At 37.0% G+C, this 14,927-nt stretch overlaps 2 protein-coding genes across 3 annotated transcripts in view; one reads left to right on the top strand and one right to left on the bottom strand.

The window, feature by feature from the left end:
• The window catches only part of LOC121729830 (ecdysone-induced protein 74EF), a 196,616-nt gene that overhangs the window by 23,330 nt on the left and 158,359 nt on the right, over positions 1–14,927 (top strand). For both annotated transcript variants that reach the window (XM_042118465.1, XM_042118466.1), the window contains exon 2: positions 9,931–10,022. The gene's annotated coding sequence lies outside the window, so the exon portion shown is untranslated. The remainder of the gene's footprint in view (positions 1–9,930; positions 10,023–14,927) is intronic.
• Positions 5,703–14,927, bottom strand: part of LOC121729832 (U7 snRNA-associated Sm-like protein LSm11) — a 41,814-nt gene continuing 32,589 nt past the window's right edge. The window contains exons 3-4 of the mRNA XM_042118469.1: positions 6,589–6,736; positions 5,703–6,168 (exon numbers count right to left, since the gene is read on the bottom strand). Of these exons, the coding sequence (XP_041974403.1) occupies positions 6,011–6,168; positions 6,589–6,736 (306 nt within the window). The 3' untranslated portion in view covers positions 5,703–6,010. The remainder of the gene's footprint in view (positions 6,169–6,588; positions 6,737–14,927) is intronic.

Here is a 14,927-nt window from a genome sequence, read left to right on the forward strand (position 1 = left end):
GTCTGTGCTTGCCTATTATAAAGGAATAGCTCTACCAAACATCTAACGGGACCCCAGGTTTGCATAGAATGCACATTGTATGCACATTTTATATTTATCTGTAAGATCTGTATCACAGTATTAAAAATTAATTTAAATCCCAATTATTTTAAATTTCTTCGGTTTACATTTTATTAGTACAAAATAGGAATATATTTTCCATACAAAAAGGCATAGAAGGCAACAAAGTACGGGCCCATCGTAGCACTGGACCAATATAGCCAGGAATTTATATCCACTAAAAATATGATCAGCATAATAAAAGCAAAGCCTAGCACGTGTCTGAGCGAGCGGCGACTCCGGGCTGCGTCTATTTGCAGGAAATAGGTCAAGCCGATCCCAACTTAGATGCAAGAACGAATACAAAAAGAGTAAAGCGCGAGCGGCCAGCGCCACCACGCGCTAAACCACGGTTATTCGGAACATCAGATAAATTGACTCATTGGCAGAAGGCGGACATACATTACTTAGTTGGGTTACTTGAGCTTGACCATACAAATTACGCTTTTGTTTATGAATCAGTCACATCGTACGTCTGTCATTTCCATAGAGACGAAGATTGTCTAGCAAAATGGTTAAGCTATATTATTATACACGTATGGAAAAACTATTACATAATATTATGTTATATAGAACTGAACAAATTAAAAAAATAAATAACAAATCAAACATTACTTTAACATTTAAATCTATTTTAAGTATCACCCTGAATTCAATGTAGGAAGCCGAGATTTAGATCCTAATCACAACTATAACGTACATATTAATCATAATAACACAATTTATAATAATATATGCAGCCTTGCGGTGTATTTTCATTATTTCCGTGGAAGTTTTGGGATCCCCGGCACGCTATGTGCTCGGTTCAAGGCGAGTAAAGAATAGTTGATGACATTGGGCCGGCTCGTACACACATAATTTAAATAATATTATTGTGCATTTATTATTGTGCACTACGGAAGTGTCTCCAGTCGACCTTACGACAACTTTATCGCTATCTGTTGCTCATATCACCATGAGTAAATTAAAGTGTTTATGTTAATTTTTTTATGTATTTTTACGTTAATGCTGTCTTTTTTCCTATTTTTTACATATGACACACTCTTTATGTCGCAGAAATATGAGTTTGTATTAAATTGAGCTACTTAAATATTTGAGATACGTATCTTTGAATAGTTCCAGTAGCAGGTGATTGACCATATCTTGTCCTTGAGCTAGTGAAGTAAAAAGTGGGATCTTTATATAATCATTTATTTGTCAAAAAGGTTAATATCTCGCACCGAGTCTTTTAATTCTAATTTTAAAGTATAACCAATAGCCATAATTACACAATACGTTTAACAAGTGATCATTATCTATAACCGTGGTTTATCTAACCGTGTCGCAGCGGCGGTGGCACCCGGCGCGCGGTGCATCGTCCTCCGTTGCGCAACAACTATTAATACCCCCGGCTGCGCGCCTATGCGCTGACTCGCCCGCTTCCTTGTGACTTCGCGAAACGCCGAAATAGAAGGATGTACTTACTAGGTCAGAGCGGAGGAAACGATGTTTGTGTCGGTGGAAATATTCCTATTTCTGGTTACGCGCAGCAATGAGGAATCAGGGGCTGAACGGGCCGCGCTTGACTATCCAAATATGTCCCGCACTGCCAACCACGATTCCTTATACACGCTACACTTGTAAACATAGTACAATGAAAAATCTTTTAGAACTGAGATCACTGAACCCTCAACGAAAATTGAGGTGTGTTATACTGATAAGATTGACGTGTGTGTCTGTATCACCCCAGAAACAATGATCCAAATTGCATTTATGTACTTTTTTAGTTTGAAAGCTGACGTAACAATTCTTAGCTTTCTGCTTTGAGTGTTACCTAAATTGTTACTTTAGTCGAATATTTTAGTCAAAAGTAAGACCTAGACCTACCATGCTATCATAACTTATATTACATAATATATAAGCTAGTTATGTACGATGTAAATGAGTTAAGAAGTGTTTGATGTATACGAACATGTTGGTGTTATCTGCACTCGTTACTTCAAAAGCTACTTGAGAATATTCAGTACACGCTGCGATTATTGCCCTTCAATATGAATTCTTAAAGGGCGATTATTCTGTTGGGTGATTAAACATTTTTTGTAGATAAGACTACTAATTATTTACTACAAATTGAGCTTATTTTCATTGATGCAGAAACAGACATGACAGGCAGCCAATGTCAATGAAAACATTTGCCAAACAAACTGTAAATGTAAAGAATAGTCCTTATACATTGCTGATCCAGTATCGGCTCAAGCGATTCTCGTTTTGTATCCATTTTTAAACAGCTCTTAAAAAACTTTCACTCGATAACAATCTCTTCTTTTCCAATGTTTACCCAAGAATAATTCTTGAAAGTATTACTGGTTATTAGATCACGATAGATACGGCCTCACGCTGGCATTGCGGACTCATTGCTCGGCGAGGCCGCCCCGCCCCGCACCTCGCTGCATCAAAGTTCAAGACTCCACTCCATTCCACTTCCGCGTTTAATATCAATTTTAAATTTAAATTAGGTTACAGCCTTGTCCACAATCAAGGTTAATTGTTATCTGGAAATATTAGTTCTAATTAGAATAGTGCATATTAAGAGTAGGAAACGTCTGCGAGTTATTTTGGCTTGTGTATCATTGTACGTAGGAATTAATTTCAGGCCAAATTATCTTCTTATATATAAAAATGGATTTTCAAATGGATGGTGTTAGTCGCGCTAAAACTCGAAAACGGCTGAACTGATTAGGCTGATTTTAGTCTTAAAATATTCGTAGAAGTCCAGGGAAGGTTTTAAAGTGACACGAAGTTCACCGGGACAGCTAGTTACAAATAAAAAGTTGTATGAGTCACAAACTGAGAAAACTACGCCATATCGTGTAATTGTAGTGTAAACTAAACTACGACTTACTTTTAACATTGAGGTGAGTGTTTAACACGCGCATTTGGTACGTGCATAAAATCTACCAGACTTTTTGTTTCACAAAATGTTGTCTTCAGTATCATATTCGGTCTTAACAATATGACATACTGATTTGGAAAATTTATTTTCACAATGTCGCAAACAATTAGGACAAGTTTTATTTTCGAATGGATAAAAATGGTTTCGTAATTATCCTAAGAGGACTTAAACTTTAAAGGTACCACACCTTACGTCATAAGTTTCGAAAACAAACTGAAGACTATAAAGATGTAAAGCAATAGAGTTCATGGCTTGGCCTATTTCATTAGGATTTATATAACGAGCTATATAATTGGGAAACGCCGAGCTGTTAGTTGTAACTCATTGGCAGCATGGGGTTAATTATAACACGAACCTAACTTGTTCAAGTTACTATTATAATTAAAAATGTATTTACTGTTTATTAGCCAGCGATTATAATATTATGATATTCAAGATATAATTAATAGTTGAATCCAATCGTATCAGTGGAATTTTACATCAAGACGATTCATTTAAGTAATCGTTGAGAGTTATTTGAAAGTCCAAGAAAATACGAGGGTTACGCGAAAATGCCACGATGCTTGAAACGGAATCCACTTTGGGAAACTTTGGACTTAATTCGATGTAGTAAAATCTGCCCAGGAGTATAATTTCTTCACAAACAGACATAATCGTCTGATGAATGATGATTTTGAAAAATATAATTTTATATTTAACAGCGTCATTTAGTATAGAAAGGGCGCTTGTCCCATCATTTATGCATATGCAGCTTATGCCTGCACACGGAGTCATTTTAAAGTCCAAGTTATATACGAAGCTTCAAAGCTTCGGCACAGAACTAACTTCGGAATTCCTGGACTCCATCTGTCCATGTAGGAAAATTAATTCAGTACTTTCTAAACAGAAACTTAATTTCGCATGCCTATTATACTTTCATACCAACCATCGTCGTCCCATAGGAAGTTTGTCCCATCCCAGGTGTAGGTCTCTCATTAGAGGTAATGGCTGCACACGGAAGCGTTACGTACGCATTGTTGAACAATTGTTTTCCCATTTTCGTTCCCGCGGGCGACGCTCCCGGTGACCGGCGGCGACCGTGCGTCGACCCCGCCCGCTACCCGCCCGACTAGCGTGAAACCACGCCGATTCAAAAATGCATTTTTTTGAGGTCGAAAAATGCAGTTTTCCATAGGATCGTTAGAAGTAGTTTCTCATAGGATTGAATATGTCATTCGTATACCGAAAAAATGCAAATTTCGTATGGCCAAATCACGCAATTTTCGTTAAACTATAATATTTTTGATGGCCAATATGTTGCCATTTTTGCCATTTTTTGTAAGGCCAAAAAAGGCTATTTTTGATAAGGCATAAAACCTTTTATAAAGCTCTTTTATAAGTAAAAGTTCTGGTTTTTTACTAGCCGGAAAAATCTCATTTCTAAAAGAAAAGCCGATAAGTTGCAAAAGAAGGACCAAAATTCTTTTTTTACATGCTGAGATCTAGTCTGCATTGTTTACTTTATAAATACATGATGTAATGATCCAACGCTGCAACGTGAAGCTGGCATCAGCTACTATATCAATGTAAAGTATCCTGATATTTACAGCCTTATAAAAAACTCCTAAAATCTTATACAATTATTGCAGGGGTGAACAACAATTAAGTTGGTCCTGTAACAATGTTATTGTCTGCTAATTGGTCTGGAGACAACGGCCGCACGGGCGTCGCTCCCTGGCAGCCGCCCAGGGCCCACGCACATTCATCATAAACAACCAAAATAAATCATTCACGAGACTAAATTCCAACATGTTGTATAGAAGCCGCCGTACGAGCTGCCAGGAAAAATCCTCAACATTTTGCATGAAAAAGTTTGCGCACCTCTGCTTCATTTCTGGAAAATTTCTCGCGAGTATTTGTCATGCTGCCATTTTATTTTATAGTGCCCAAGTGTGTGCACTCATACATGTCTTAATGTTTCTTTAATATTTAATATGACTGGCATTAATATAAGGCGCAGAACTGACTTTTGGTCCCAAACGACGCATGGATCATCTTTCTAAGGAAGGTTGCACCAGAGGCGTGGTTATAGTTACAGTTATGGTCAAAGTTAAGGTTTAGGTTAAGGTTAACTTAACTTTAACCTTAACTTTGGCCACAGAATGTGACAGACGTCTGTTGCGTTTATTTTTTGTAAAAGTTACAGTTAATGGGGTATAGAGTGTAAAAAGTGAATTATTCGTAAAAATAGACAGGAAAAATATTTGTTATAACGACACTGTGAGCCATTGTAAATTTTTACCAAAAAAAAATCTATTTAAGTTTGAGCAGTTATGGTTGTCGTTAAATATGGCTTCCATTATTGACTTTAACCAAAGATTTGACATTTTTCGTTGCAGTTATAGTTATAGTAAGTTGGTGCAATCCACCCTTATTAGACAAAATATATATTAGACCCCCTTCTAACAGATTTGCGGAGAAACCGTTACAAAAATCTAATATGTAAGTACGAAGTAAAAAAAACTCATGATATAACAATAATTTATTACTTAACAAGTTATTTACATAATATTATGCGCACCGCTTAACACTATGTGAGAGCATTAAAACGAGAGTACAGTATAATCTACATCAAATTAACGAGAAATGCATAAAATAATTATTATTAGCAATAGTAGAATACATAGTTAGTAAAGTAGAAAACACAAAAAGCACCTATTTGTAAGTTCATTGAAAATGTGTTGATTTGAAACTATACTATACTATAGGAACAATATAGACAAAGACGTATATTAAGTGCACCATAAAGGTATATAATGAAAACTTTATTTGCAGAAGCATTCAATTGTTTTTCAAACCAATTGAAACACAACACAATTTAATGATCAAACCTAAACTACTATACTAACATAACATACAAACACAAAATAATTTAGCATCAGCTACCAACCAATTCATACATCTTTGATACTTGTCTTACTCTACCAGTCTTGATACTCGCTACCTTTCCACTATATTAATAAGCACCACGTGTTCCCCCCTCACCATGATCTGGGGCAGATGCCTGGTGCACTCCAGAATACCGTTTCCAATGGGTGTCTCCGTCACTTCTGGCACCGGGGATATGGTCGCTGCAGTGCCCTTTGGTACGGGTGTCCCTGTAGAGAGGTTGAGTTATACGGCTCGGAGGAACAATAATCTTCAAATGAGTAACTAAATAGTATTTGATGCGGCTTTTATTAAGACAAGAATATTCTACACCCCCTAGAATCTAGATAATAACTCAAAAGGTTTTGTGTATGGAATCACAGAAAAAACTAGTTAATAGGCATTGCAGTGGTAGAAATATGAGATTGGCTACACACGCAGTTGTATTAAAATTTACAATCCTGATAAGAAAAATCGCCGGAGCATAAGTTATATCTCTTTAAAATTAAGCTTTGAAGCAAAAATCCTTATTTCCGTCGCTGGGGACAAGTCCTTTTTGTCCCCTAAAGTCCCTTCGACTTTATACAGCTCCCTAGTCCCAATCAAAGAAGAGTTTATTCAAATAACTACCAGAGTTATGTCAATCTCACCTAAGCACGGCGGGATCTTTCTCTTCTTGGGCGCCTTCCGTTTCCAAATCTCCAGCACGTCGGTGAGCGCGAGGTTCCACTGCTTGTCGAAGGCCACCAGGTTGGCGTGCAGCTCGCCCCTGATGCCCGACTCCTTGCGGGTTATCACCTGGAATAGAGGATATATCTTAGCTCCAGATCTGACATAATTTCCTTCTTTTTTTTAACGAGAACTTTATTTTTCAGTCTTAAAAAGATCCTATTTCTTCTTAATTGCATTAGTGGTTCAAGGTTCAAGGTTCAATGTCACTAAATTAACAAATGTCGATGAGGCAGTTGCAGAATTTAGTAACAAACTCTCAGCCATAATTGACAAACATTCCTCTTACGTTCCTATTAGCCGATCCAAGTACACTTTCCAACCCTGGATGACTCCTGGCTTAATTAGATGCTCAAAACACAGGGACGCTCTTCACGCTAAAGTTCGTCGCATTCCAAATGACGCCACGTTAAAACTAATATACACACGCTACAGGAATTTCTACTTTAACCTTATTAGAAAATTAAAACAAAATTATGAAGAACTGGAGCTAGAGAAAAACAAAAACAACCCTAAAAAACTATGGGACACAATAAAAACCATTACTCACTCAAATAAAACAAAAAAATATCCAGCTGAACTTACCGTTATAAAACCTAATATTGTAGACTCGCTCGACCACTGCAATGATTTCTTTGCTAGTGTTGGTAAAAAACTTGCCAGTAAAATTCTGATGGTTAGTGGAGAAAATGAACAATCTCTCGCAAATAAAGTAAAAATTAATAACTCACCTGCACAATCTTTTTTCTTCCAACCAACTGACGAATCTGAAAATGAGTCTATAATTATGAACCTAAAATCTAGTAGTACCCCCGGCTTAGATGGTATAAATAATAGATTGTTGAAAGAGATTAGAAGATACATTGCTACACCACTTACCTTTATATGTAACCTCAGTTTATCCGACGGAACCTTTCCACTAATCTGGAAAAAAGCTGCTGTAATACCGGTGTTAAAATCAGGTAGTAGGTCGGATCTTGGCAACTACCGGCCAATATCACTTCTGTCTTCATTTTCTAAAATCCTCGAAAATATTGTACACAAACGTCTTGTCGGCTTCCTGGAACTTAACAATCTTCTATCAAATAGGCAGTTTGGCTGCCATTCAAACAGATCTGCAGAAGATGCTGTAAAGCTGCTGACAGATCTTGTCTCAAATCACCTGGAAACTAAAAGGGCGTGCATCGGTGCGTTCATAGATTTGGCTAAAGCCTTTGACACCATCTCAATACCTATTTTACTGAAAAAGCTGGAACTGTTAGGTGTAAGAGGTATAATCTTGACGTGGTTCCGAAGCTATCTTACTAATCGCACTCAATGTGTTAAGATCAATCAACAGATAAGCAACCCCCAAACAATCGATTATGGAGTCCCACATGGAGGCAGCATTCTGGGCCCGACACTTTTTATATTATACATAAATGACATTCTTGATTTAAATTTAACTAACACTGACGTTATATGTTACGCTGATGACACGGTTTTAATTTTTAATAGTACAAACTGGACTGAAACAGTACATACAGCTGAAAGGTCACTAAGGGAAACTGCTAAATGGCTACGAAATAATCTTCTTACTATCAGTATCCCAAAAACAAAATTACTATTCTTTCATAAGACAAAAGCCACAGCACCGCCAGTTGACCTTGACATAACCTTACACACATGCCTTTCAAACAGCGTTAATTGTAATTGTAGCCTGCAAAGTAAAACATCTAACGTAAAGTATCTTGGAGTTATAATTGATGAAAAATTTGATTTTAGGGAACAATCTCAAAAACCTGCGAACCTCCGCTTCTTTAAGCTTATTGAAAACTGTGTATGTATCAATCTGCCAGTCCGTAATATCGTACTCTATTCTGATCTGGGGGGGGGGGTGTGCTGCCGCTACAAACATGATAGTATTGGAGAGAGCTCAGCGTTCAGTTCTAAAAGTTATTTTGAAAAAACCTATCCGCTTTTTTACTATCACTATCAGCCTACGAGTATACAAAAGCCTTGGGGTTCTTACTGTGCGCGGACTCTTCATACTTCGTGTAACAGTGAAGGAACACAGCATCCTTCTGAAATCCCCAAACTATGAAACTCTGCGTAAAAAAAGAATCCTAAGATTGCCCCTTCCACAAATAAGTTCCAGTTTAGCAAGGCGGTTTGGCTTATTCCTCCATCCATTCGTGTATGATAGGGTAAGTCTTAAGTGCCACATCAAGGACCGTCAGGTTGTAGAAGTAAAAAACATTATCACAAAGTGGCTTCTACAATTAGATTACCGGGAAATTGAACAAATTTAGAAAAATTTATTAACTATAATCAACAAACATCCACCCATACAGACACACACATCCACACCCACCAACCCACCGACACACAAACACACACTCACGCATACACACACATAATTATACACTGATACGGCGCTCTTAAGCTTAAATTTTCTTAACTCTTTCATTTGTAAATTATTAATTCATGTATGTCCATAAGTAAAATAATATATTATGTAACCTTAAGTAAATATTGGGGACCTGCAAGACAGGCTGTGCCTAGTGTAGGACCCAAAGTAGAAACTAAGTCTGATAATGTAAAATGGTATGAAATAAATGAATTATGAATTATGAATAAGAACCATTTACAATAATCATGGACTCGCTAGTAGCTTCACAATCCGTCTATACGAAATAGACGGATCTCATAAAAATAGTCTGAAATATGTATGCAAAAGAAATGTATTGGAAATTACTGATTTTAATTCGTTGAAAAATAGCCAGAATTTTGTTTTACAACAACAAAATAAAATTTTTCTTTAAAGATAATAAAATTGTGAAATGTTAAAGTCATTAAGATCCGTTACACATGTTGGCAATATAAGTAATTTACAGTCAAGTACACTAATTTGTCTCTAAGGAGATGTGAGATGGAAATCAGGTGCTCTTTATTCGTTTGGCATATTGTAAACAAACGTAAAAACACGATGACTAATTCTGCGACGTTCTTACTCTGAATAATTTTACCTTGGACAAAAAAATACATATATCGATACGATACTTGTTTTTGGGATTTTTGCAATATTATATAAATTATATGTTTTTGGCATGATTATAGTACCTAAACGGCTTATCGGATTTCGTCTCTGAAGCAAACAGAGTCTTGGTAGTTATGATAGTATCTTTTTTAATCAACTTCCTAGGCAATTTCAATTTCTTAATTATTTTTTGCCAAAATATAAAAAAAAAATTACTAAGTAATATATTTTGTCTTTGTTACAGACGGCAGAGAGACGGCTGGCAAGTTACCCACCAAATGTGTTCAGACGCAACTACAGCCTTCCTAGTTATACACCTTCAACATAATAATTGAAGTAAGTACCATAATATATAGTTAAAACGCGTCAAAAAGATAGTGACGTCAGCTTAATATAAGACTGTTCGTCGTAGGCGTCATTTGTCAAATGCGTTGACAATTCACTATGTTTTGATATGATTTCAAACGTAAAATTTGCTAGTATCATCTATTTATGTATTGTAGGACTGTACTTCAGTAGATTTTGCCCCATATACACGCAGTTTATGGAGCAAAATCCACTGAAATAATTTTGATGAAACATGGTAGTAATTATTTTCTAAAGTAGCATAGAGCAATTAGAATAGAGCAATTTCAATTAAATTTATAGGCGTTAATGTGTGTATAATAACAAGTTGGTGGCTCTGAAAGTAATAATAGCTTTTTTTAAATACAAAATACGTTTACAACAAGTAAGACGATGTCGTAGCACCGACAAAACGGTGCTACGAAGTGCTACGCGACGAAACGTAGTCACAGAACTTTTAATGATTACACTTTACCTTCTTAAATTTACTCTTTTTACCTTGATAGGTATGTTTATTATGTACCCTTGGAGAAAAAGGAGGGACAGACATGCATTTTATATAGAAAGAAATGATATTTCTTTCTATCCTACGCCAAACCCCACCAGTGGTCTACTCTCCCTCTCAATCTCTTCTTTCAATCGAGACACGCGTCCTGACTCCTGGCCACAATATCATGACGAGAGCTTAACATGTTTAACCTTCCCAAAAAGGAGCACAACGCCGCCATAGCGGCGTTGTGCTTCTATATAAGTTTCACCTCAAATGATAAAAATTTCCACCATAAAGGAACAAACAAGGCTGATTCCACAGCAAACACCCAACTCCAAAACAGTGAAAAGGTCGTGTTATCGTGAGTGAGGTCGCGGGTATTTTCCGAAACCTTCGCCCACCTCCGACGTGACATATTTGTTGATGACCTGATTATACGGGGCCACACTTAGGGGATACGGCAACGCACCTGCAGCTCTTCTAATGTTGCGAGTGTCCATGGGCGACGGCAGTTGCTTTCCATCATGTGACCCGTTTGCTCATTTGCCCCCTTATTTTATATATAAAAACAAACCCCGTTAAAACTTTCGATGACGCCATAAAAAAACAATAGACAAGCTAAAACTACATTCTGTAAATTAAATGAATTGAATCGAATTAAAGTACGGATACCTTGGTATTTCTAGTTGCCTTTTAAGTCTACTAATATCCATACTTCCATGCTTTACTTAATAATAAATGCGAAAGTAGTGTGTCTGTCTGTATGTCTGTTACTTCTTTACGCCCAAACCACTGAATCGATTTTGCTGAAATTTTGTATGGAGATACTTCAAGTCCCGGGAAAGGACACAGGATACTTTTTATGTCAGAAAAATACGGTTCCTAGTTTTCAATATTTAGTTCATACTAATTTTACGATCAAAGTCAATGGGGCGCGCGAACTCTTCATTTTTCCTAAACTAACCTCAAAGTTTCTCGATTTTTTTTATGAAATAAGGGGGCAAACGAGCAAATGGGTCACTTGATGGAAAGCAACTTCCGTCGCCCATGGACACTCGCAGCATCTCAGCAGCAGCTGCAGGTGCGTTGCCGGCCTTTTAAGAGGGAATAGGGTAATAGGGGAGTGTCGGAAAGGGAAGGGAAGGGAATAGGGGAGGGTAGGGAGGGGAAGGTAATTGGGGAGGGTAGGGAAGGGAATAGGGTAGGGGATTGGGCCTCCGGTAAACTCACTCACTCGGCGAAACATAGCGCAAGCGCTGTTTCACGCCAGTTTTCTGGGTATTTCTCTGGTCGAGCCGGCCCATTCGTGCCGAAGCATGGCTCTCCCACGTCGAAGTCACTTCTCGATACAAAATTTCTTCAAAATCGGATGAGGTGTGAAGTGGTAACAGCCAGACACACTTTAAGTATGGATAAACTAAAACAATGCCTTGTACTGCTTTAAACACTTGTAGTATGAACAAATGATAGTTAATACTAGGATACTTACGAAACCAACTTAACAACCAAATTAAGGCAGCCCCAGCTTACGTTCGTCCATAAATATAATTTGACATTATATAACTCAGCCAGCAGCCTGCGGGCGACAGTAATATTCTAATGCAATACGATTATACATTACTCTGGAATTTGTCGTAAGGGCGGATACTCACGTGCGATCGATCGTTTCGATTCATCGCAAAACTTATAAAAAATCTGTTTAAGTCAGGTTACTAAGTCAAATTGCATACGATAGCTTCGTCAGCGAAGATATACAAAGAGTGTATGGGATTTGACATAACTCATCGCTATCCATCCCATACATTTTTTAATATTATCTGACTTTGTTGTCGGTAATATAGCATATTATGAACTGACTAAGTACCAACTACCAATTAAATTTTGCGACAGATCGATTAACTTGCCATTTGATTGTTTCAATTGATCGTAAAACTAGCGGTCGTCCTGAAAACTTTTTACTGTGCGTTCAACATGTTCATGTACATGATTGTATAATTGTATATCCTTATCTCTTTGGCATAAGGTACTCCTCCTTATGCCAAAGGGATAAGGGTCACTCCCATAAAACTCGAACACACCGAATGAGTTTAAAAAGCGGCCCATAAGCTGTCATTCAAGGGCGAGAACTGACCTATTACCGAAACGATCCCGGCGAGTACACTCCGCAAAATAAAACTGTACCATTTTAATAATATTATTTAATTTAAATTTGCTCTTATTAAAAGTGATTAAAATGTGAATCTTTATATCATGCTCAATATTATAAATGTATATAAACATTTGTCAGTCTGGTTGTCTGTTACCTCTTCATTTAAATCGCTGAACCGATGTCGATAAATTTGGTAACTATAAGCATAATGAATAATTAGGATTTAGAGAAGCGGCATAAGTGACAAGATATTTTTCAACGTGAAAAAATCTAGTTCTCGTGAGATTATCATCAAAATTTCTTAAATACAAAGCCGTCATTGGTAAAAGTTTTACTTTGAAGGCAAAACAGAACAGAAAATAAAGTTTCCGTAAATATCTATTTAAGAGTAAATAACAAAATGAGCCGGCAGATTACAATCGTAGTCAGAAGTTTAGATTGTTATCTAAATCTGTTTTATAATCTTGAAATGACTTTGTAAAACTTGACCTTCGTAGAAATCACAGATAAGAAAATCTTTGCAGATTTTTAAAATTCTGTCAGCCAGTTTTTTCGCAGTTAAATTAATAAATTACTGAATAAAAATAATAATAAAAACACTAACTGACTGACAAATGTCACTTATAAAACAGGATTATAAACGGCTCTGTCAAGGCCGAATTAAAAAAATAGAACAAAACTAGTTCACACTGGTTCGGTTGTTTACCACAAATACAGCATCAAATGATTAAGATATTTTTTATAACCTTAGTCGAGGTTGATAGTGCTTGTGTTTGTATTAATAGGCTTAGCTTGAAACAACTTAAGAAAATTTAAATATTTCATAAACTTAACTGAAGCGCTAATATTATAAGACTTAGGGCCTTTTTCACCACTTTCTGATAAAGTGCCGGATGGGCTATCTACAACTTTTTTGACAGATTCTCCATACTCTATCTATCAAGTTAAATGTTGAATAGCCTATCCGACACTTATGAGGAAGTGGTGAAACAGGCCCTAAGGAAAGGAAATATTACAATTTTTGTGTCAGAAAATTTACCGTACAGCAAGTATGAAACTTTTTAACTTGTTTATCATTCACACTTAAGAACTAAACATTATGAGAAGAAAAGACAGTTGTTTGTTCGAATTGTTAAACATAGATCCAAATCGCACGTAAAATATAATGGGTACTATACTATTTTTCGTTTTTTTTTTTCAGAATTCACGAAGCCAATTTTCAAAAACTTTATATAAAATAGACTAAGCTTTTTTTTATTTATATACCTTATTAACATTATATACTCTGTATATTAGTGCTCTCGGTTCAGACCGTATTTATTCGGCGAAGTGTACAATATTATCATGACATTCGGCGCGACCTCGAGCGAGTACCAACCAAGGTCCGCCCGAAAACGACTCGGTAAATATAGCACCCACAGATCTCCGTAGATACTTGGTCCTGCATGTACGAAGGTATAATCAAAGGTTTAAACCCTTTGATTGAATATTTTCATTGATACACTTGATACACAATAACATAATTAAGTGTTTCAGAGTTCAGACTAGTAACAGCTTATAGGGCTGTCAGAAGCAGTTGTTAGCGTTGAATAGGCTCCAAAACTACTAAGTCGATTTCTATAAATGTTAGCACAGACGTCAGACACAGAGTAGATTATGTAGAAGGATATAAATAGGTTACTGTTTATGACTATGAAACGTACGATTCGGAACTTTCCTTTGCGGCAAGAAGTCACAGGTGTGCAACATCTATACGTAGATTCTATCTTTTTACGTAAACTTCTCTAATAAACTGGCTGATTGGTCTTGCTAGTGCCTAGTAGTTAATAATAGCAGTTTGGTAACCTGGCAACCCTAGGGGCTATTAGACGATAATGCTAATCTACCAATATAGTCTCCATTACCGACTATTGTGTTCACCAGTTACATCTCGACGATGATTGCATTAAAACCGGTCCGATGAAATATAGTTGACCAAACATGGCGTCGTAGACTTAAGCGAGGGTCGGCGGGATAAAAACGGTCGATGTTTTCCGGGTGGAAAGTTGGTCCGACAAGGCCGACGCGAGGGCGCCGCGTCACCGGGCGGCGTGCGCAGACGCAGCGTGCACGGTGCAGCGCATACGGACCGTGCGACCTGTAGCTCTACCATGAGTTTAAAGCTATAGTATCTATCGATACTCGATACCGACTACGTAAATATTTAGTATGGCGATTTTAGTTCCGCAAGTGACCGCTAGAGGCGCTGTAAAATTTG

Source organism: Aricia agestis, chromosome 8, assembly GCF_905147365.1.
Source record: "Aricia agestis chromosome 8, ilAriAges1.1, whole genome shotgun sequence".
NCBI classification, from domain to species: domain Eukaryota; kingdom Metazoa; phylum Arthropoda; class Insecta; order Lepidoptera; family Lycaenidae; genus Aricia; species Aricia agestis.